At 47.9% G+C, this 24896-nt stretch overlaps 1 protein-coding gene across 3 annotated transcripts in view; it reads right to left on the bottom strand.

Annotated features, from left to right (window-relative positions):
- LOC119436284 (beta-1-syntrophin) overlaps positions 1-24612 on the bottom strand; it is a 139019-nt gene extending 114407 nt beyond the window's left edge. For 2 of the 3 annotated variants that reach the window (XR_005189011.2, XM_037703086.2), the window contains exon 1: positions 24094-24611. Coding sequence is in view for 2 of the 3 variants with exons in the window: in XM_037703086.2 (XP_037559014.1) it covers positions 24094-24541 (448 nt within the window). In the remaining variant the exon portion in view is untranslated. Of the gene's footprint in view, positions 1-24093 lie in introns of all 3 variants that reach the window. The other variant, XM_049656705.1, reaches the window with a different exon arrangement.
- Between the last annotated feature and the right edge of the window lie 284 nt (positions 24613-24896).

The following is a 24896-nucleotide window of genomic DNA, read 5'->3' as shown; positions in this document are numbered from 1 at the left end:
TTAAGCGGCCGCGTGCTCCCGTTGGGGAAGCGGGGGGAATCAAACCGCATCTTAATGAACCGCTAATGAGTAGCTCTAATGAATTCTAAAACACACGCGGCAGCAGCGCCGTCAACCACAGTGGGTACGCGACGCGTGGACAGCGGTATATATACAAGCACCGCCGAAGCTCGTTGTTCCGCACGCAGATCACGAATGATGGCAACGTTGCAGGGTGGCAACTCCGCGAGCACGCACATCTGGACCACGTGTCCTGTCCCTTCGCTCGCGGACGTCGACGTCTCGGGGCCATAGGCGGAAACATGCATGGGGCGAGACAGTTAATCACGTCGAATATTGTTTAGTTGTGATAGACGCACGCGGGTCCCGCGTCGTTTTTAGTTTTATTTATTTATTTGCATGCGCGCGCGTGCGTGCCTTCCTCTTTAAGCGCTTAAGAACTGTATAGTCTTGTTCTTTGCATTTATCCGCATCGTTTTGATCGCTAATTCAAGAGAGAGAGAGAGAGAGAGAGAGAGAGTCCATCTCATCCTTTAGTACTTAAGAATGTGATGCAATATTGGTGCGCAACCAATCGATGAACAGTTTTCGGTTCCGATAATCTGTGTACGCGAGTAAATGAGAAGAACGTCACGAACTATGCACAAAGCGTAAACGCGCAATGACGCCATTCGTTAATTTTGACTATAGTCGGGTACAACTTAAGAAGACAGGAGAGGCCCCGCCCATATGACCGAAGCGCAGCAGCCGATTTCCTGCGCGACTAAATAAATAGTCCCGCTGACGCGACTCGCCCCGGCTTGACGCGCGGGCTGCATGCTCTCCGTCGGCGGGGACACCGGCCGTCCGGCTCATGACGCAAGTCTTTAGTGCGCGCCCATTGGTGGAGGCTCGTATGCATCCGCCTTTGAGGGGGCAAATGCCGCTAGCTTCTAAAGTTGTACCCGACTATAGATTGCATGAGGACACTTCCCAACAGCGCAAACTAAATGCATTAGTTTGGATTGATCGCGGGTCGATACAATAGTAGGTAATTAAGAACACTAAAGTGATTTTCGGTTTTGGATGTGAGCGTGTGCACGCACACACATAGTGAGCAACGCCGCAGTGCGCGCGGCTATATAGGTTTCAACTGTTCCCGTGAACAGCGCTGATTTCTCCCAAGAGACGCCAGCCACCTGACGTGAGACGCGTTCCGAGTCACGAACGTTTTTCAGGCGACTTGGGCGGCTAGAGGATGGTGTGGAGCAAACAGGACACGTGCTCCGCCGGTTTGCGCATGCTCCAATGTCGGCTGGAGAGGAGGCACAGCCAGAGCCAGCGAGAGAACTCACGTTAATGACTTCGCTGCTGAGATGCAACGGCGTGTAGTATAGAAAAAAAAAAAAAACATTACGGCAGAACTCAGCTCACGGTGACCGTCGATGGTAATGCGATTAGAATTCGAGCACTTTATAGCAATACACCGTATTTATGAAAACACGTTCATTTAACATCTCTAGTACGTGGTCATTCCGAGATGTCCACTGCTTCGGCTGTATGCGACACATTTCAGTATATCGTCCCACTTTGCCATGGCACTCGATTGCCATGGTCGCCCATGAGCATGACGGCATAACGAATGACACTGATGCAGGGACGACGATGGAACGAGGAAGAAGGAACGACAAAGGCAGTATGATGACGAAGGCATGACGACCATCAGATCACGGTTCTTAGATGCAGACGACAGCGTGACGACGACGGTATGACAACGGATGCATGATAGCGCCTACGTCACGACGGCGCAATGATGACGATGGCAAAATCACGATTGGTTGACGACAGCCCGACCACGATTGAATGACGAAGGAATGACGTCGATGGATCGACAAAGGCGGTATGATGACGACGGCATGGCAAGGGGACGAAGTTACTGAAGTGATGACGACGGTAAGACGACAACGTGTCGACGACGGCTTGGTAATACTAGCGTAATGTACGTGTGACGACAAGAGCCGGATGACGAAGTTATGACACCGACGGAACGACCGCGACGGCTCGCGAAGACGACGTTACGACTATCGAATGCGTGACGACGACACAATGACGACGGTGGCATGGCAACGGTATGAGGACATCACGAGGAGTGTATGACGACGACTGTATCATGAAGCCTGTAAGGCGACGATGACAGCACGACAAGTCGCATGAAAAGGGGCTGCAGTGACAACGACGGAACCATCACAACGGCATCACGTCGAATGCACGACCACTGTATGAGACGATGGAATGACAACGGTGCAATGACCATGACGGCATGACGAGCACATACCTAGTGGCCCAAGCTGGTAGACAACTTAGGGCACTGGGTCTGCGTAAAAAGATAGATAAGCTCAAAACGGCTGAAGTAGGCAAATAAAGCTAATCGCATTAAATGTTGCTGGACTACAGCGCGACTGCGAGCAATGTTCTCCCAAAAGCGCCGGCGGGATGCGGCTATGACTGTAGAAATGGTAAAACCAAGAACATGTGTTTTACTGAGCGGAACTATGTCACGGAACTTAATTAATTCAGGCAAGAGAGAGAGAGAGTGCTCAATTGTTACTCCCGTCACCGTCCTTCACTACGCTTCAAACGCCCAAGACCGTAGAGAGTTATAGCTCAGCGGGCTTACGGGCCAGCTGGCCCAGCGGGTGAGCGGAGACGGCAGCGGAGCGCCGCACGAAAGGAAGAGTTTTAGCTCAGCGATCCCTCGCTCGGTCGAGCGGAGTAAAGTACCTATACAAGAAAAGTACCGCTATCCTTTGATAAACGCCGCTTCTCTCTCTCCTGTATCTCCGATTGGACGATGATAGCGCGCGCTTTTCACTTCTTTATATTTTTTTCCGCCTCAGAGCCATGTTGAAAGTCCTCTGCGCAGCCGCAGTCGCCGGCGGCGGCGGCGGCGGCAGCGCGCGCCCGGCCTGAAAGCTTCAACGTGGACTTTCTAGGTGCGCCACGGTCGACTTTGCTTTCGCAAGCAAAAAGTAAAGAAAAAAATGTCACAGTTTCACCCTAAGGGCGAAGCAATGAATGCGATAGCAACACAGCAATGTCATACGAAGTAAGGTGAGCGGCTTTGGTAGCAATATGAATTGTAGTAAACATGAGCTGATTAAGTAAGCAGGTGTGCTGCGGCGTAAGTAGACCGACATGAAGAGAGACTCGATGACCACAAGAAGGCGCGTGTGAAACCGTGGTGTTGATGAGAAGCGCTTCCCGTGGGCAGCGCGTGCGAAGGGACACACCTGTAGCGCTGCACTGCCGACCCGGGCAGCATTGCATGTGTAGCGTGCGTTGGAAAATGTGGCCCGACTATTACTAACTGTGGTGTGAGCGCGCACAAACAAACATGAATAGATCACACTGAATGACTGCAGACAACGACTGTCAAAACGCTGGCAGTAAGCGCATATACGTCGCAGCGGGCGAAGGTACGTGCGGTCTATCGCTTCAACGGAAACTGAGCGGCGAATGCACGGCGCATAAAGGTCAGAGCCGTGTGGAGATAAGAGACGGTGCGAGCGAGCGACGAGCGCGGTTGTTGGCAGAGTAGAAATGCGTCCCCCCCCCCCCCCCCCCGCTCCCTCCGGCGCTCGCTTCCCGCTTCCTTGCTTGCGCGTGGAAGATTGAGTGCGTTCGCTCTCCGTGACAGCGCGCGTCCCCGCACGCTTCAGCTCGGGCATACGGCGCGCGGCGAAGATTTTATCTATACGGAACCTCACGGCGACGGCGACGGCAGAAATCCGGTGAAAGTGTCCATATAATTGCTATCGCAATAAAAAGCAAGCGCTTTAGGAGAGGAGGCGGCGGAGGAAAGAGTAGATGGCGGTACTTTTCTTATAATGGGACTTTAGAGCGGAGCACTTCACTGCGCCACCTGCCGAACAAGGTTACTACTCTCGCTTCAGATTCTCGATCGCGGTCATCCACTTCAGATCGTCACCAAACCACCTCGTTGCTGAAACCTCTCGCAGTATACAGAGGTCCTCAGCGGTACAGCACCTCCGAGGCTTTTTCGGCTGCAGGTGAGCCAGCGCCACGTTTGAATACGACGCCGACGACATGCCGCTCTTCGTGAGGGTAGTTGCTATGTTTGTTTCGCGAAAACGCAGGTCCGCTGCGCGTGCTCCGCTGGTGAGAGGATACCAGCGAGCGTGCGGCCCGCTCCGTGGCCGCCCCAGCGTACCGCACGTGTGCAGTGGCGTCTCCGCTGGCCCAAACCCGCTGAGCTATAACTCTCTATAGTAGCTAAAAGTGCAGCGATGACATCGATAAGTATGGTGGCCGCACATCGAGATCACGCAGTTGGAAATGATCTGTCGACACTGCCAAAAGCACGCGTGTCCATTAAAATGCCACCGGCGCAGGACTCTACGCGTGCAGTGAACGAGAAGAGGAAGAAGGTGAGACGGTGCCGGTGCTCTCGGAGGCCGCTGCGATCTACAAGTGTGTTCGAATGAGCGCGCCCCGTAGGCACCTCGACAATCAAACCAGGCACCAGACGCGCGCGGCATCTCCTGCCATGTCGCCCTGGAGGCTGCCGAGGCCCCATAGAGCCGCTACGGTGGCTCGAGTGTGGCGCGGGCGCGAAGCACGCCTGCAACGTGCCACGCTGTCGCAACAATCTCGTCGCCGGAAATTCTTCAGTCCACGCGCGCACGTCAACGTGGTCGCGCACGGTACGAGCGCGACCGCGTTGACGACGCCGCGCCGGGAGCGGCTTGACGGGCTGCTTATCGCGCACTGGCACTCGAGAAAGAGGACACAACAGCGCGCTTTCGTTGACGCACGCGCGCAAGCACCTCTCTATCTGCAGATACTGCGTGCGCAAGCTTGCTTGGTGCTACATATCGAACGCGTCCACTACACACTGTTTCGAGACTCGAGGAGGTCTAGTTGTGAACTTCATTTTGGCAGGGGCATCGCAGTGTGTAGGTGACCCTAACATATTTTTCACAACCTCTAGCATTTGCGGCGTTGTGCGACATAAGACAACTCGCTCAAGTAAAAGCTGCTGGATGGCGACTGGCATACTGAATACAGATTATGTTTGTGCATGGCCACTTAAACGTAAAAGTAGTGTTTAAAGTCAGGAGGGGGGGGACTGCCGCGGTGGCTTAGTCAGCCAAGGCGTTGCGCTGCTGCGCATGAGATCGCGGATCGAATCCCGGCCGCGGCGGCTGCATTTCGATGGAGGCGAAATGCAAAAACGCCCGTGTGCTTGCGTTGTAGTGCATGTTAAAGAACCCCAGGTGTTCAAAATTAATCAGTAGCCCTCCACTACGGCGTGCTTCATAATCAGAACTAGTTTTGGCACGTAAAACCCCAGAAAGAAGAAGTAGGAGGGGAGGGGGGGGGGGGAGGGAGATGATTTTATTACCAGTAGTGCCTTGTGCGGGGCAGTTCTAACTCTCCATTATTTCGATTAATGATTTAATCGCGATTAATCGGTTGATGTGGCATGAGCAAAACCAGGAAAGCAGGTATTGTCGTACTGTTGCATGCATTTACGCGAGGTAGTGCACATGACGGTCTTTGTTGTACTAAGATTCTTGGCACAACCTTTGTTGTACTAAGATTATTGGCACAGCGTACTGTTTCATGAGCCAAGGCCTGAGCGTGAAGGTACCTGCTCGTGAATTAATAAAGGTTCTTCTTGTTCTTTTTTTGTTTTTTTTAGCTTACCAGTTAAATTTATTCATTTAGTTGTGCATTATGAGTGTTGTGTTTTACCAAAGACGCATGCATTTGGTCCACCTTTGTAGGTAAGTAGGTGTGAAACCATAAAACACATTCTTGTAGTGTCTGAGGTTGTCAGTCAAGCAAGGCTACTAAGGTTCTGCATTGTAGCTATAGACTTATATGAATTCAAAGCAAATATCTTTAACCCTTTACCTGAAATATCGTTTCCAAAATGCCAATTTTTTCTAAGTGCTTGATTGAATCGGCACTGATGAACTGCCCGAAATACACTCAGAATAATATATTTCGCTGCAGAACACCTATAAAAATTAGTTTAATTGTAGAGAAAGTTGGTTTGACTACAATGCTTGAAGGTGGCTTTCTCAGCGTCAATAACGTTAACGGAAAGTGAGCGTGAAAGAGCACGCACGCATATATTATATATATATATTATATATATATATATATATATATATATATATATATATATATATATAATTATATCATACGCTTATATATATAATATATTATATACAGGGTGTTTCAGCGAACACTTTCAAAATTTATTTAAGGTTGCCTGTGGCAGATAGCTCAATTCTAGTTCATAAGCTGGTCTACTCGAAGAGGCGGACATTACTTGCACAAGAAATTTAAATGCATAATCGACTAATGAACAAAAATTCACTAATTAAGTTTTTAACTAATTACCTGATGGCCCATATTGCAATTAACAAATTGAAGCCGTGGAGTTTGCAAAGCGGATTCACTTGGAATTATTTCTCAGGATGACACCAGTTTAGAGATATTCATTCCCGAACTTTGCGGAGAAATGCATTGGCGTTCCAGTTAACTTTGTTCTTCAATGCATAAAGCGACGTTTTTGTAAGGAACTAACTGGAACGCCAATGCATTTCTCCGCAAAGTTTGTGAATTAATATCTCGAAACTGCTGTCACCCCAAGAATTCGTTCCAAGTGAATCCGCCTTGCGAACTCCACGGCTACAATTTGTAAATTGCAATATGGGCCATCAGGTAATAAGTTAAAAACCTAATTAGTGATTTTTCGTTAATTAGTCGATTAGGCATTTCAATTTCTTGTGCAAGTAATGTCCGCTTCTTCGAGTAGACCAGCTCATGAACTATAATTGTGCTATCTGCCACAGGCACCCTTTAAGGATTTTTGAAAGTGTTCACTGAAACACCCTGTATATAAGCGTATGTGAGTGTGCGTGCACTATATAGTGGTCGCCGGCCTACCCTTCCACTGAAGGGAGACTTTAAGCACTGCCTAAAAGCCCACAAATAAAAACTATATTTCTTAAACAGCTATTGCCATCACCGCTTTGTATTGGTAGTGTTTTGGGTAAAACTTTTAAATGTGTTCGCACGAACACATGCCACTAAGCTTAAGAGGCAAACCTTGGAAAATATTTATTGAAGTGTTCTTGAACGCCGCCCACTCGGTTAATAGCTGCACGTGCGCAACAAAACCGCCAATATAGGTTGAACTTGATCCACAATCGTACGCTTCGTTTAACTGCGAACAGCATGAGGGAAAGTCAAACGGCAATGCATTATGGAGTTTTACGTGCCAAAACCACGATTTGATTTCGAGGCGCGCCAAAAGTCAAACGGGCGCGGCGAACTACTGCGTATTCCGCGCACAGACTTGTCTCGCTCACGAAGGCTGCATGCCGCGCGGAGTTACGCGTATGACACGAGAGTGTAATGGTATAGCGCGACGGTCGGCACACCCCGTCGCACGCGCCCCCCGGATTCCGCTGGACCGAAGCCAAAGTCGTAGATTGCACGTCCCGGCGTTTCCCATTGCAGGCGGTTCGCATGTATACTCACACAATCACCGAGCGCAGCTCAGACACAGGCTGCAGTCGACGGCAGTGAAGATACTCTTCTGCTTCTTTCCCTCTTGAAAATCCCCCGAGACATGACGGGGGAGGGGCACGCGCTTCTTTTCAAAGCTTGTCCTCAGCACACACGCCTATTGGTGGATATGATTTACATTTAGGTGCAGCACACAAGCAGTAGCCGAGACTGAAAAGCAACACGTCGTTTGCAGGTCACATGCGACTTTTTCTGTGATCTTGCTGTTGCCAATTTGGCCTGTCCCGGAAGTTGCGTCTATAAAATTAAACTTGTTCGACGCAAGTACTACCCTTCTCGTGTGCTTTCCCCACTGTATTTCCAACGGTAGGTTGTGGGAATCCTCGGGTCCCATAACCGCCGCACGGGCAGCGAACGTCGCGTCAAGCGCATGCGTGCCAGGGAGAGTTGGGAGAGGGGAAACTTTCCTGCAATACATCAAGGGACTTTATCCTGCAAGCGCTATCAGCGCCACCGGGTGGGTCGCGTGAGATCCCGCTGATATCGCCCGAGTCTCTTTGGGGCCCCCAGCAAGCGGCGACGACGGAAGTCTCCGCCGTCGCTCCCGTATTCCCGCACGTGCACGTGGTTAGTCAACCGCGTTCTTGCCGCGGCAAACGCCGCGGCCCCCCCGTATTCCCCAGTTGGTAAGTCGGAAGCCCTTCTTTACCTAGTGTATTATTCTCTTCGAGGGAACCCTCAGCGATGTCAACTATAGCTAGCTGGCCTGCTCGAAGTGTTAGTTGCAGTCGTAATAAATGCTTTCCGAGTGTACACGTGGTTGTCGTCTATTGTTTCCTCGAGCTTGTACCGGACCGCGGTTGATGCGCAGGTATGCGCCAACCGCGGGGCTCGGTGTGTCGAGGCAGAGGGCCGTTGGCATCCCCCCCCCCCCCCCCCCCATATCCCGACAAGGTCAAGAAAACGACGAACGAAACTTTTTGGTGAACATCGTTTACTTGTCTTAAAACTTGACGCAGCATTAGTAAAATAGTATAACGAGTCCAAATTCGTCAACTTTACGGCAAATTCGTGAGAGTTAGCAGGTGTACACTTATGTGCCATAGCTCAATTCGCCAGCTGGGTTATGTAGACAAGCAGACAGAACATTCCAGACAAGGTCCACGGCGATCAGACGGCCAAACTATGCGGTGATCTGATTAAATAAATAGCTACTGAGCTAAAATAAGTGGCCTAAACCTTAAGGGCCTTCGTTGTGGCAACCAAGGCCCTTTTCAGGCATAATTCCCATTTTTTGCACTCCAAACAAGTTTTATGAAAATCAGATTAAACCCGATTTCTCACCGAAGTTTCGCCGGCTTTCAAAAATGATCAAATAAATGAAGGTGTTACAAAAACCAACGAATACTGCCCGCCTTGTGTGAGCAAGTGGTAAAGATATTGATATTAACCATAGATGAATATAATATATGCTTCCTTTTCGCTTAACACTCAAGCAAAAACCGGGATGTATATAATATAGTGTACGAAAGCTTCCTACCCTTTGTAGCTGTGTTGACACGAATACGACAATGGCACATCGTATCGCATTTGCCTCAAGTCTCATAAGAGGCCTCAACCGAACCTATAACTCATTGAAGCTACGGTAAACACGAAACCAAACATCAAAGCAGACCGCACAATTATCTTTTGCTTCTTTTTTTTTAAGAGCGAAGCTGGTCTAAGTCGAGCCTTCGCCATCTGTCTGTCCGGCGGGTCACGCAGGTCACGTGACCAGGAGAGGATGATAGCCGCGCCGGGGAGAGCAGGTCACGTGACCAGCAGAGGAGAGGCGCGTTTACTTCGCGTTTATTTCTCTTCCTTCGGTCGTCGTAATGGCGAGGCCGCGTGTACGGGGGTATGAGGCCATTCATTGTCTTACGTAACGGACAGATTTAATTTTGAAGCAATTTAATTTCAAAGAATCGCAAGCGCCAATGGCAGGCGAATGCTGCTAAGCACGCCGCCGAGCAACCTCGAAACAACGGCGGACTGTAGGCATAGCGTCAGTGACGTCGTTCCCTCCGTCGCAGCCGAACGTGCACATGTGCGTACCCTCATAATTGAGAACTACTTTAATGAACCCTCGGGGATTAACCCAGTCATAAACACCGGGGCCGCACGTTTCAGCTTCGCTGGTTAACCACCTACGGAGTGGAAAGGTCGACGATTTTTTTTTTCCAGTTAGCTGGAAATACTTCCGTATCGTCTTTAATCAAATACTCACAACTCAAAGTTTTTCGAATCCCCAATACACACATATTCAGTTCCAACTAGTAGATAACACACCGATAAGGTGTAAATTACCCAATTGTTGAACCCAGCTTCCATTGTAAGCAGTAGTATGTGGTTATTGGGGGGAAATGAAGATATAAGTGCAGTAAGCAGAAAACACACGCACGCATAACGTTATCGAGGCCGACTTTTGCTGTTTCTAGTTTCTATATGAATGCGTTTGGAAAACAGACGGTTATCGCTAAAAACTACACGTAGACTACACGAGGCACCACATACTCAACTTTTACACACAATACTCCACCAGAATTATCATGGTTATAGCAATGATCACAAAGATAATGTTACTTTGAAGTGCATGCTTGCACTATTTACTGTCCTGAAAACACGCCACAACGAAAGCAAGGGAGAAACTTTCAGAAGTGAAATTCACCCTGTTCACATTATATAGGCATAGCGTTATGCTTTCGCTTCGACAGCATAAGGCATTATCGAGATGAATGTGAAGTGGGAAATTTCACATGGACTTAGCTCCTCTTCAAGATTGAATTTCTCCGTCTAGCAAGCCCCCAATATTCACTAGAGTTGAGGGCTTTCTGTTCCTTATCCTATCACGTCTTACGTATTATTGACAGCGCTAGCTCGCCCGACATCCACTTCAATAGCAGCGGTGTTTTCACGCGTGCAACAGTGTTGCAGCAACTAACGCAACCGCTAGCAACGTCATGCTATATAGAGCGTGTGCACTTGATGGAATTAAATTATGAGGTTTAATGTCCCAAAGCACCAGAATGGGAAGCTCTGGATTAATTTTTGTCACCGCTTTGACATGAATCCAAATTTAGAGCGACGAGCATATTTGCACTCCGTCTCCATCCGGAATGCGGCCGCCGCGACCGAGAATCAAACACGCACGATCTCGCGCGTATATCACTTCAAATGCAGTCACGTGGCAGGTGTGTCACAGATAAAAGCACCGCCTATATAGCTCTCTGCGTTTCCACTCAAGCAACGACCGCACCACAGTCTATGCTTGAAAAATGATTGTTTCCCACAAAAGTTAGGAAAACGTAGGCACGTTTCGAAAAGCGCCGCGCACAAGTCCCAATGTTCGCATGACTGCGATAGGAAGTACCCGCAGCCATTATGAACCGGTGTGGTTACACAAAGGCCTTCTTTAATGGCTCCGAGTATATATGCATGCGCGCTTTCGCCATCGGCTGAATTTTTTTCGTCGACTCCCAGGTTTATAAGCAGTACACAGTCCACGCAGTAAACATGCCACCGCGTGCACTTCCTTTCAATGAAGGGCACCGCTTGCAACGTGAAACGCTGCCACGATGTCGCAACTGTTCTAATGACTTGATAGAGTTTTTATTTTTTGTTCTTAACGACCAACTGCGGCGATGGTTTTTCCTTTACCGTAAGCGACAGCTCTACTGTTGACGCCCTCAACCCTCACTGCACGAATAGAGGAACCCACTCAACGTCAGACGTTGTAATTTAAAGCTACCATATAAGTTTTCCCTCAACATTCGTCCCATCCCCCGGCGCGGCTGCTCATGCACGGTAGCCTGTCATTTCCGGGTAAAGAAGCGGGCCATCCCCGATCCTTGGAAAGCATCCACAGCTGTGTGTGCCCATCGGTGCCGGACAAGCACACTGCCATGCTTGCAGCGATCGACTATGCGGGGCACACACACGCAGCTGAGCTCGCCGATCACCATCCGTCACACACACACACAAGCAGACCTCGCAGGCCGTTCGCGTATTGAAGCGAACAGCAGAGTGGCCTGCAGAGCCGCTTCGCTCGTACCCATCTCGACTAAAAATAATCCTCCGTGTGCTGGGCGCTAAAGCACTCGCGAGCGAAACTTAAAGGTTAATAGCGACAAACAAGATTCGGGCCACGCGTTCTAATGATAGAAATTAAAAAAGAAAGAATCCGCCTCCGAGCAGACAGCCCAGCCGATACGTGCTTGGCGCCCGGCACTGTCAGGGTTGTTCGTCCATCTCGTGTCGCCCGCATTCCGGCACCCACAGTGGCAGAAACGTGCTAGTATTTTCCTTTCCTTCTTCCGAGGGCAACTTTTAAACCAAGCTCAAAGGAGCCCCCAAAGGAGCCTACTCAGGGCCCGCTTTTGTGCCATGGTGGTGAAAACAAAGACGAAGCTATGGCATGGTGAAATTGATTTGACGTCAAGAGACCAAAGTTCAGCGTAGGTAATGAAGAATGTTGCACGAACTTGCGATCTGAGGTCGTGTACACTTTTACACTCGGTGAAAGGAATATGCTTTGTTCTGCGCGCTAGTTAAAACGTCCATGGGGCTTTCGAAGCCAGCTTCTGCTGAATCTCGGAGAGTGAGAATGCTACCAAGACTGGAATTCGCGTCGTTTTTCATCCGTAAAAGGTCCGATCCCACTTCCCGCGACAAGCGATACTGTCGAATTCGCTGCTCAGGGGAACTGGAGATGCTGCAAACCACAAGTCATCAAATTTTACACGATGTGGAGAAAATGATGTGCGGCATATATTTACCTCAGTGTGACCTATTGTATTAAATTTTGACCACGCGTTTCATGTTTTCATGCGAAAGCGCCAAATGGCCCGTTGAGCGAACACGCCGGCGTCTGTAGCAGCGAAACGGCAGAGTTTCCATTGACTGCGACCCACGAGCGCGCCTCGACGGAGCATAAGCGGGCGAAAGGGGACACCTGCTTCAACGATAGCGCGCCAGGTGTTGCGTGCGGGGAAAGGGCATCGCTGCGACGCCACGTAACCCTCGCTCTCGGAAGCCTGTGCTATCTTATGAGTTGTGAATGCAAAAGCATTAGTGTCCAATTGAACGCCACTGAGCGGTCCTTCGAGTTGTGAACTCCTCGCGGGCAAGCGACGTATGCATGATCTGCAAAGTCGCCACCCGGAAACATCGGTTCAAAAACACAACTCTCTGCATTGGCGCCATTGGCACTCTCACGCCTGCTGTCCCACCAAACGCGCTTACATCTCTTTATGTTTGAACAGCAAGAAAACAAACGTCATGCACTAACAGATACATCTCTGCTTGCGTCTCGTTTATTCCAAGCAGGAAAACACTTCCACCATCCAGACCGACAAGTCACACGTCAATATTAATTACGTACGCCCGCTGTCGCATGCTTGGTCTCTTATTGTAGCTACGCTTCACTCGTTATCCTCGAGCTCTCATCAGGGATTTCGATGACGGTCTTGCTGCAACCGTCTCGAAGCGTACTGGGACGGTAGCAGCTTGGCCTCTGACGAAAGAAAGAGGCAACAATGACCGGCATGCTCAGGTGGCGCGCGGTGCATGGGCCTTCGTTCGCTAGAGTGCGGTACTCATGGAGGAAAGAAAGAACTAGGAGGGTGCATTGCGTAACAAAATTGCATCCAAGAAAACGCGGCCCAACATGTGACCATGTCGCGGTAAGTTTCAGTGTCTTCCACCGCCCCGCTAGCCGCGCTTTTCCGTACAGACAACGGGTGCGACTTAAACGGGCGGCTGTCACACGTTGCAACGAAGACAACAAAATGCATACGTTACAATCAACGACCGCGGCAGTTGCACAAGCACGTCGGGACATTGATTCATGCGGTTTAACGTCCCAATGCAACAATGGGGTAATGAGAGACGCTGTATAGTGGAGTGCTCCGGATTAATTTTGACCGCCTTGGGACTTTCCTTGACGAGCACCTAAATCAAGTGCACGAGGCGTTTTGGCATTACGCCCCCATCGAAATACGGCCGCCGGAAAACGAACCCTCAACCACTGCGCTACCGCGGCGGTTCATATCAGGAAAAAAATGTGGAACAGAGCTTTTGGCAAAGCATCAGCACGTCATTATAACCTACCGGGAACCAATTAAGCACACATGGGCCGAGTCAGCCAAGCGTGTTGGGTCGACTTTTTGAGGGAGAAAAGACAAAGAGGATAGCTACACGAAGAGTTCGCTTGCGAAGGCTGGCTGCGTGACGTATAATATGCACCGTCTTAGTTTATTTCGTCCCTCCGCGGTGTTACGCGCCGCGGTGGCTATGGCGTTGCCGAGCACGAGGTCGCGGGTTCGATTCGCGGCCGCATTTTGATAGGGGTGGAACGCCCGTGTGCCGTGCATTTGGTGCAAGTTAAAGGGACACTTGATTACTTCTGTATATCAGTAAATTACCCTTCCGCAATATGAAAAACACCACTCTTATCACGATAAAACATTTGGTAAGCCAGAAAAAAAAAAAAAAAAAAAAAAAAAAAAAAACAAGGACGAGTGGCAACGCCTCCTTGAAGTTCCGCGTCAGTTCGCTGTGGCGTCATAGTTTTTGACAGCGTCTTCTAGGGCCTGTACTTATTACTTTAGCGGTAAAGATAGACTACATTATGTTCTACAGGAACCAAAGATGAACATGGCGAGTTTCGGGAACTTCTGATGAGCCAACGCGGCTTCAATACGAAAAATACTTTGAAACCGTTATGTCACAGTGACGTACCCGCGTTGGGAAATCTGCGGGAAATACAAAAACTCCAACATTGACCTTTATTTTCTGTTTATAATCAAGCTATTATTTCGAAATTAACGACAACAGAGCTTCAAAATCGCTTTATCTGCCTACCCTGAATTAGTGTTGTGCTTTAGTGTGCCTTTAAAGAACCCCAGACAAGAATTTGGTGCAAGTTAAAGAACCCTAGATGGTCAAAATTAATCCGGAGTCCACATCTACGGCGTAAACCACTGTGCAGTTTCGCGACGGTAAATTAAATTTTAGAGTGCGTTCGCTAGAGGCCGCACGTAAAATAAACGTTTGCGTATTCTGACGTCCTTCGACGCGATGCTGATTGGTTTAAAAAAAAATTATGACATTTTACATGCCACAACCACGATCTGATTATGAGGCACACCGTAGCGCGGGACTCCGGGATAATTTGGACCACCTGGGGTTCTTTAACGTGCACCTAAATCTAAACACGGGTGTTTTCGCATTTCGCCCCCATCGAAAAGCGGCCGCCGTGGCCGGAATTCGATCCCGCGCGACCTGGTGCTCAGCAGCCCAACACCATAGCCACTAAGCAACCACGACGAGTAGCTGATTGTTTTAGTTTTAGCAACAATTCGACTCCAGCCGCAGAGAAAACTTCCTATCCTCGCAACTTACCGGCGATCGCGTCTAGGATAGGACGTGCTTTTCTTTCTTCTTTTTTTAATTTTTAAGAGAACGAAGGCACAAAGAGCAAACACATCACGCTTTTGTGTGAGGAGCTTCTGAATAGCTTGTAACCAGCATAAACGAGGAACATTTTTCGGAAAAACTGCGCAGTGGCTAAGAGGGCGGGAGATCGTGGGTAAATTCTGGGGGTACTGCGTCTCTCATTATGTTTCTCCTACAAAAGCGTGTTGCGCCTGTCTTCGTTTAACCACTTTCAATGAAGCTACGTGACAGCGGTCATTTGACAATGGTCCAAGGTACCGCATACAGGGTGTCCCAACTATTATGCACCAAGATTTAAAAATATGCAAATATGCGACGCAGCTGGACAGACCAAAGGTAATGATGTTGTTTGCCGTCGCTTGGAGATACTCAGATTATTTTTGGCATTCCGCCTAATTACACAATAAGTCTTAAGCAATCAACTTCTCAAATATTATAATTAGATGAAAAGTGTCAATGAGAAAATTGTAGAACAACATGAAAAACTACATATACAGCTACCTGTTGCTCAATGCGTGCTACATTTTTTTTTTTTTTTCTTACGAGGGTTTCGACGGGAATTTAGGGCGCAGGCTCCTTTCCCAACCGTATAACCCCTGAAGGAAGCCGGACGCCAGGCCGGGGTACATTTGTGCTCATTTGAACCAGTGGGTGCCCGGCGGCGGTGGGAATCGAACCCTCCATCTCCCGCAGCCAATGCGGGCGCTGCGGTGTCTCGAGCCAGTTGGGCGCGGCAATAGGTGAATAGCAAAATGACGATGTCGTCAGCTGGCGACTTCCGGTTCGCGGCTTAGCGCTTCTGTTGCTTCGTTCAGCCTTGTCAGCAGTTTCTACAGTGCGATTTCCCGCTGTTCGCGAAGAAAACACGCTTCAGCAATGTGATTATGGTTGGCTGCTCGGCATTACGATGCGCGAACTCTTCCGTGAAAGGAAAAAAAAAAAGTGTTTCGTTTTCCATGGAATGAAGCGCACAAACGTAAATGGGCAGTTGCCGTCAAACGAGCCACCGTGAACGGCGAGCTGTGGGTACCGAACGTAGGAGCCAGAATATGTGAAGATCATTTCGCCACAGGCAAGCGTTTTGGCGAATAACTTCGTCTACTAACGCTCTAGTACAAATACCCCCTTTTTAACAATCAGTTAAATACGCACAAGTGCACCCAGCAAGAATCCTCAGCACATTGATTATGTGCCGCCTTCATTCCGGTACAACGAAAAGGCAACTGAGGCTGCACGAAAGAGGGAGGAGAGGTAACGTCAAAATAATTCGAGCACTTTTGAGATACTTAAATCAGTGCTTTCTCTCTGCAGTTATACACGACATGCGTCTTTTGACAAAAAAAAACGGGAGACTGCGAAGGCACAGCCGCCGACGACATATATAGCGCGCGCTGGGCACCGCTGCAGACAAAACAGCGGACGAAGCGATCGACTGTACCGTTTGTTATGGGAAGCGTTACCAACAGCCACTTATTAGGTTGACTTACCACTGATTAAAGACTACTTCTAAGTTAACGAACGTTTATATCCGCTCGACAAACGTTTGCGCTTGATAAACGTTATGACTATTTGACGCGACACAAACACGTTAGGGCATGAAATGCCTGCCACATAAAAATACACGAGTCTAGCGACAAGCGACGCGATGGAGATGGCTGTCGCGTTCACTCGTCGCCTACAAGTTGTACCGCATACGAGCGACGAGACGAGCGACGACTTTGAGCGACGTCTCCCCGGTGTTGCCGGTATGAAGGCAGCAAATACTCGCCGAAACTGGCGTTACACGTGCTTTATTAATTTAAGTCGATGTGTTTTAGTCTAAAGAATAGCATTAATATTTCTAAAGGTCTTGCACTACGTTATTATCCTTACACGTATCAAAATCTAGTCGTTTGCTCGTTCCGTGCGACAATCGGTAGTACTTGACTGATGTATATCCAGTTCCGACTTCGCGCTATTGGCTAGTCGCTCATAGCACTTCCCCGAGCGACGAATTCTAGATTTCCAGAACCGAGCGATCGAGCGAAAAGAACAAGCTATCTATCTGTTCGCGCGACGGCCCGTTTCGTCGCTCGTCGCCGTCGTGCACAAAATCGCTCTCATGCGGTTTGGGCTTAAGGGCGCCAACATAAGTACGAAGGAGCTATAGCTCACACCTACGTTTTGGAACTGCCCAGCGGTGGTTATATCGTGGTATTTCACCAAAGTTCCGCAGTATATAAAAGACAAACCGCGTGAAGCATGGGCATGAAGTGACGGCGGCATAGACGTCGTCGTGGTCTCGAACCGGAAGTTGTAGCAGAATACGCCGTACCTCACAATCCCTTGCGACAACCGAGATTTTGCTATCCACCTATTTTGCGTGTATTTTCACGGGCTTCTTGCACACTCGGCTGCGGGAGGAGGAGGCGTGCCTGTACCGTGTGGCGCTGTACCCGTGCCACACGGGCACAGTAAATTACATTAACTTGCTAATGCCTTAAATTTTAATGTCATTTGCGGGGTGCCACACGGACATGCTTAGCGTACTCGTAAGTCACTCGGTCGTCAAATGCGTGCTCTCGTTCCCAAAGTCGCCACATTCTGATGACACTAAACGAATTTGTAGCGAGAAACAATTAACATAGCCTTCACTTCCTTTCAAAAAGAGCTTTTTTCGCGGCGTATAGTGCGTTCTGACAACCATCACAGCTCCCTTGGCCATCGAATGCGTCGAAAGCTTCGGATTCAAACAGTTTAGGCTGGGTGCAAGACTGCCATTCCTTAATTAAAGTACATAAATACTTAACACGCCATTTCTTAAACGTTTGCTCCATAAATATGTTTTATAGTATTACTATTGGTAAGTAAACTTAACCGTTTTATTGTAGCTATCGTCATCGCTTCGAAATTGTGACGTCACACTTCCCCCTAGCTATTTTTGCTTCCTCTCTACGCCTCCTGTTTTTTTTTTTTTTTTTTCCCTCCCTAGTTTCCAGCATCAGGCTACATAATTACGAGTTCACAAATATAAATATCACTCAAATAGTTCATGTCTTCCAAGAAACCGCGGCGGAATCAGGCCATGCGGATTTTATAAACAGCAAACTCTGGCCTAAGAAAAAAAACATTAGGAGAGCAAGAGAGGGCATTAACAATCAGTTATTTAAGAGCTAACGTCTCGTGAATGTGTGCATGGTTTAATTGTCAATTTACACCATGCCACACATAAGGTACTGCCATAGTCCCTCAATATTTTTTGAAAAAGCTATAAAGGGACTATGGTACCGCCCACAGCGTTTCACAATATCACGTGGGTTGGCATATATGCTCAACACTGTACTAAAATTTTGCTGCAGTAGCTTGACCTGCCACTGCTATCAAAGTAGAAACTTCGATAGTGCCGACTGGTGCGAATCAAGGATATGAGCCGCCGCCTCTTCCCACAATGTGAACAGCAAAGTCGCGCACCGGCGCCATAAATGGCACAACGGGGGTAATACTAACATGACATTTCGGATTGCTGATTTTTTGCGTTAAATGATGGTCCTCGACCTCCAAACCCCCCGAAACAAGTATTGTTAGGCCACCTAAGAGCACTCTTAACAACAGCTTCTCTATGAACTAGTTTCGGTTTCGTTTCCCAGGTTAGGGAGCCTTCATATGCACACACGCGTATGCGTACGTATGTAGTGTCCCTACAAGAGGTGTGCAGTGGCTCCTGTTATATTTCATGATGTCGTGACGCAGAATGTGGTGGTCACGTGAGAGGAGAACATCATGACGTTTTACCATTCGTCCTGGCGCGTATGGTCGTTTGCTATGCGAGACGGAATGATTTTCTGCTCCCACGTGACCAATTTCTGCATCACACCGTCACGACAAATACACTTCCTGAAGAACGAAACTGGTTCAAAGAAAAGCCATAGCAAATTACTTAGAGCCCTCTGAGGCTTGCCACTATTGCAGTGCAAAGCATGCTCTGCCTCATCCAGGCACTTTGCAGAAGGTATGTATTCTCTGTCTCCCCACACTTCAGACCTCTGGGGAATCAAACCTAGCTCTGCCTACGATCTCAAGCATATACTCCTGTCGTGCCAAAGCAGACTCTTTGAGACAATTGGCGGGTGCGTCACGTGCCAGTTTTTCGTGTTCTTTCCTCGTGACAGCTCGCGCTTTGAGATGCTGTGCTAGACTGCACTCGTCTCCGGGATCGGCCCACGCTCCCCAATAGTTTTTTCGTAGCAGACGTAGAAACTGTGCGACGCTGTACTGCCTTCATATTATCGGACCAGGTCGAACGTTTCATCACAGGAGTGCGAATGCCATCGTTATTTTAAACCACATGGCATAGCCATAGGGCCACAGTATACCGACTCTAGAGGAAAATCTGGCCGAAAGAAAGCGGCAACCGCAAAGGCGCCGCCATGTTGCTACGACTCATTTCTGTAGCGCTAGAAATATTCAAAATATTATGCAAGGATAAGCATTTACACGTAGCCCGTACGCATGGGCAACGTTTGAAGTTCATTCCGCATATTTTTCAAAAGATCGGACGGCGATCTATAAGATTTTTATGTAAACTTTACGGTGATTAAAAGGATGCGTTTGCAGGCGCCTAAACTAGATGGCGCCACCATACTGAGGGAGGCTGGGCGAAGGGATTCACTCAGTGAGAACAGTAGGTAACGTACACCTTCAAGAAGCGCTTGCGTTTAAAGTGGACGGAAGCATCAACCGGTCAGCAGTCGAGATAAGCAAGAGACGTTTAGAGTATTGGTGAAAAAAAAAAAAAAAAAAGGGCAGGGAAGAGATTGATACAACATGATCTCTTACAGTCCTAGGTAGCGGTACAAGGCAGAGTTGAGGGGGGGGGGGGGGGGGGGGGGGGGAATGAGTGATAGGTACACAAAAATGCTAGATAAAAAACATGTATAGCATACCTGATTAAATCAAGCAGGCTATGTGACTATTTGTCACCGCCACCTTTTAAAGGGGATGCCATTAAATCATCATCACCATCATCATCATCATCACCTGAAGCTCCGGCAAATAAACGTTGGCTCCGGCTGTTTCGGCAACGCCCACTGGCTGAGGCGAGCTCACAGGTTGAGTAGCTGTCGTCTGCTCAACCCGCCGTGGTTGCTTAGTGGCTATAGTGTTGGGCTGCTAAGCACGAGGTCGCGGGATCAAATCCCGGCCACGGCGGCCGTATTTCGATGGGGGCGAACTGCGAAAACACCCGTGTACTTAATTTAGGTGCACGTTAAAGAACCCCAGGTGGTCCAAATTATTCCGGAGTCCCTCACTACGTCGTGCCTCATAATCAGATCGTGCTTTTGGCACGTAAAACCCCATAATATATATATATATATATATATATATATATATATATATATATATATATATATATATATATATATTGTCCTCTGCTCGATGCACCGTCGTTGCTGCGTCGTTTGCATTCTTTCCCTCGCTCTTTTTCCATTTACTACAGATCGGTGGGGAATAATACCAGTGTTGCCGCCACCGAGCATCAAAACTAGGCGCAGCAGGGTGAAACGTCTGTCAAAGCTCCACGCAGCTGCGGTAGGGTCTCCGACGCGACAAGCGTCCAGCCGGCGCGCGGGGCCGCTCATTCAGGTGAAGGCGACGGTGGCACCACCAACTTCTCAAGAAAATTATATATATATATATATATATATATATATATATATATATATATATATATATATATATATATAGCCTCACGGGGAGCCCGCGTTGGACCCACTCCCCCTATCTAGTACACTCTACATAGGCGCTATGGGGAGCTTTTCCTCTAGAGTTGGTTATATTAACTCTATGCATAGGTAGACGTAAGTGCTGATGACCTCATAATCCATGTTTTTCTCGCTTACGCTCGTCCAGTACCTATGTGGAACCCAACAATCGGCATGTCGTAAGCTCGCGTCGAACGGCCAGAGTAGAAATCATGCCGTCCGCGTCACAAGATCGTCGTCAGCCTCGTCTTGCTGCTGCCGTCACGCTCGCGTCAGACACACAGCTGTTCGTCTTACACAAACACGTAGGTCCAATATGTAACGCAAACTCAAACGATGCTGGGTATCCAGCTACCAGCAAAATGCTTCGCGTAACGTCGACTCCCACAGTGCGTGGGATCTCCTCCCCCCCCCCCCCCCCCCCCCCCCCCAAGGGTATCGAGGTCAAGGGCCTTTATTTAATGCAAAAGAGAACAGCTGAAAATACCATGTCAGTACATAGAGTTTTGGTAAGGTGCAGGTGATCATTAGTGCCTCTTGTACAAAACCAAGCAAAAACACGAGAGGAGAGGACAGACAATGGCGCTACAGTGCGAATTCCACATTATCAACCCGGGAAAATTCGTAACGTCTGGACTACACCTGGACTTCGGCGTTTTTTACTCTGATCTATTGAATCCAGCAAACACTTATCAGCAATTTCCTTCACTAAATGCAAGACTAACGCAGCTTCATTTCCATACAAGTGATCACCCTTTTTCAGACATTCACAACACATGATGTAAATGTGCTCTTTTACCAATTATGAAAGGATGGTCGATTTGCCATTACAAGTACTGTAGGGCACTCCGACTTGATGGTCAGACAGACCACTGACATCATTAAGCGGAGCTGCATGGTGCGCGAGTACCACATGTAAAGGTGAGGCCACTTTACTACAGTCAACAAATGTAATGGGCTGAAATTAGCAGTGGAGTGTGCAGCAAAATAGTAAACTTAATACACAGTGCAGCTGAAATGTCCCTTTAAGCTGGCTTCAGTGGAGCTCTTCATTGCTGCTCAGACGTTGATGACGTTAATGAATAAGCTCAGACAAGATGGGAAATTTTATTTATTTCTGTTTATGCGCGTGTTATGGTCCACATATATCACGTGATGTGCATGGTAAAATCTTGATATAGTGAAGGAGCAATCACTTAAAGATAACTTACATACCATTCAGAACATGGAATGCCATTTTTAAATGTAGGGAGATGGGCAGCATGTAAATGAGCAACAACTATAATGTCACCACCATCCCATGGCGCTAGCAACAACTTCGGAACTAAACTTGACTAGGATGCCCACTGGAAGTGCAGTTAATTATGTACAATATGGGGATAAGAAATGACTCCTTATATATCTTGTACATGGGACTAAATACAATTTCACAATGTCGTGCAGGTTACCAATGCAAAAATTATTGATGCGCTCCACCTAAGTAAAACAACAAACCCATTTTGTTTTCACATAAATCAAGAAAATTTTTTATACAGGTGAAAAGTAGAGCCTCCCTGGTTATGAAAATAGTAAAATAAAACTAAACTGCTCCTCATGCTCATTAGATAACTACTCCCCCGCACAGCAAGTATAACTCTAGCTGTTAAAGATACTTATTTAGGCACTAATAAAAGAAGTATTCACATTGACAAAGCTTTTTTGGCAGTTCTTGGGGAACAAACACTTCCAAGCACCATGGCCTCAAAATGTACTTCAATGCTCAGCAATAGATACAGTGCAAAAATATATGACTGAAATAGAAATGAAGCGACTAAAATAATATGCTGCAGTTTTTATAAAGTCAACAACTACAGCCTTTACAATTGAGTATGCAACATCAATAAAATACCCCCCCCCCCCCCCGCCCTATAGTAGGTTTATGAAAATTTGTGAGCAGTGACATTCCTGCATGATAGGTTTCATCATTAACAGATCCAACTTTACACTGCCAATAAATGGTGATTAATAGCTTCATGATAAATGAAATTTCTGCAAACACTCAAGTTTTCAGCTGTTAATATTAGCTACTTTCAATTATATTTTTGTTACTTACACAGGCTTGCGGTGCCTTTCTTAACAATATTTTCGTTTTTTTTTTTCTTAACAAGAATATCAAAACTTGATTGTAATATCTCATAAGCAGTTCATAAAAGATATATACATATATATATAGATATATATATATATATATATATATATATATATATATATATATATTATGTGTATGTGTGTGTGTGTGTGCGTGTGTGTGTAAAGAGAGCATAGACAACATTGAGCAGTTCATCGATCACACAAATGTGCATACAAGGAAAACAAAAATATGTAAGTAACAAGGAATAAATGCGTCACAATTCGTCTTTGCCATATTTGCATTCTCTTGTCATAAAATAATGCCCTTCTCAGATTATCAACCTCCCCCATTTTCCCTTCTTTTCTTTTTGAACTCTTACGCGCGGCACACACCACTGTTTTCTATAGCTCATGACATCAACAAGAGAAAATGTTTATCAGACGCTGTTCCTTCGTCAAGTGGTCTTGTTTTTGTCATAAGCACGAAATAGACATCGCACTTCGCCAAAGCGACACCAATATGGCACGCCCATATCAGTTCAGTCTTGACACTGACGCACACAATTATTGTGTACAGGTAACTGCTTAGTAAATTACATTAAAGCAGCTAAACCTGAAGTTCTCAATGCTCGAAATGATCCATTCTGATCGGCGATCGGTCAAGCGATCGTAAAGAGATAGCACGCAGCTGTCATCCACAAGCTCTATCAATCGTAAATGAAAAAGCCGACGAATTTTAACAGCAGTTCAATCTATCAAAACGTTTTAAAAATGGACTCTTAAGGTATACTTGTGGGTTATCTGTCCATGCCAAATCACGCTAACGCCGAACGAGCGATCGCGGCTTCACGATGATCGAGCAGCCGGCACACATGCTACAACGAAAAAAAGCTAGTGCATGACGCGGCAACGGCGCACGCCTGTGGATTCAAAAACGCATACTGATGATGGTGTCATGCATAATAAACTTTGCAGTACGAGTGTGCCCAAATCACGGCGCACCAGGCGTGCCGCCGAGGTTTGAGAACTCCGCTCTCTCCGTAATAGCCAAACAAGCCACACGCCCCCTCCAAGCGCGGCGCTTGGAGTGAGCACTCAGAGCTGGCGGAATACGAGTTGCGGCAAGACGTTTAGTCTAGGCCACTGTCGTGCATGTCGCCAAACAATAGCTAACGACAACAAATGCTGCCATCCTGCTCACCTTCCAAGTCAACAACCTTGCCGGCACGCTTGAGGGCCCTGACCGCTTCGTCGTGTGTTGCGTCCCTCAGATCTTCCCCGTTGACCGACAGGATGGCGTCTCCCACGTAAAGCTGTTCCGTCGTGTCTGCTGCCATGCCTTTGAAGATCTTGCTTATAAGGATGGGCATCTTGTTCTCTTTGCCACCCTTTATGCTGATGCCGAGACCGTTGTTGTCTTGCTTAACTACTCGGACGACCCGCTTGGTGTTGGCGATGCTTTCCGGGATGTCGCTTGGTTCGCTATCCGAAAGCGTGCCGTTATTAGTGATTGGCGGTACTTCGTAGCTCTCGTCCAGGCACAAACTGAGATGGTCCTCTTCGAGCGTCGCCAGCACTTTGTGCCATTGCTGTTTGGCGTACACTTCAAGCACGCCCGTGCGAGTGTACGACGACGTCGTAGTCGCCATCTTATAGCCCTCGACGGACGACGGCTCACGAGCTGCAACTCGTCTGCAACTGAGGGCGCAGCCAGCAGTACACGGCGGCCGCGCACGCGCGCAACGCCGTAGAGAAAGGAACACCAGGAACGCCGCGTAGTGGTGTAACCTTGCACTTCGCAGCGTTAGGGCGTTTGTCGTTCCGTGTTCCGGCACACGTACATACGCATGTACGTACATACATATGAGTACGATCCAAGAGCGCACATGAGTAGCACGAGCGTCACTGTTCACAGAAAACACAAAATAGAGTGATCACCATTTCCTCAAGTGAAAAAAAGAAAAGAAAAAGACAATTTATTGTTAGCCGGTTTTTATGTGTTCC

This window comes from Dermacentor silvarum, chromosome 1 (genome assembly GCF_013339745.2).
Source record: "Dermacentor silvarum isolate Dsil-2018 chromosome 1, BIME_Dsil_1.4, whole genome shotgun sequence".
Taxonomy (NCBI): Eukaryota; Metazoa; Arthropoda; class Arachnida; order Ixodida; family Ixodidae; genus Dermacentor; species Dermacentor silvarum.
The sequence above is the reverse complement of the archived record's forward strand: the minus strand, read 5'-3'. Positions and strand labels throughout refer to the sequence as shown.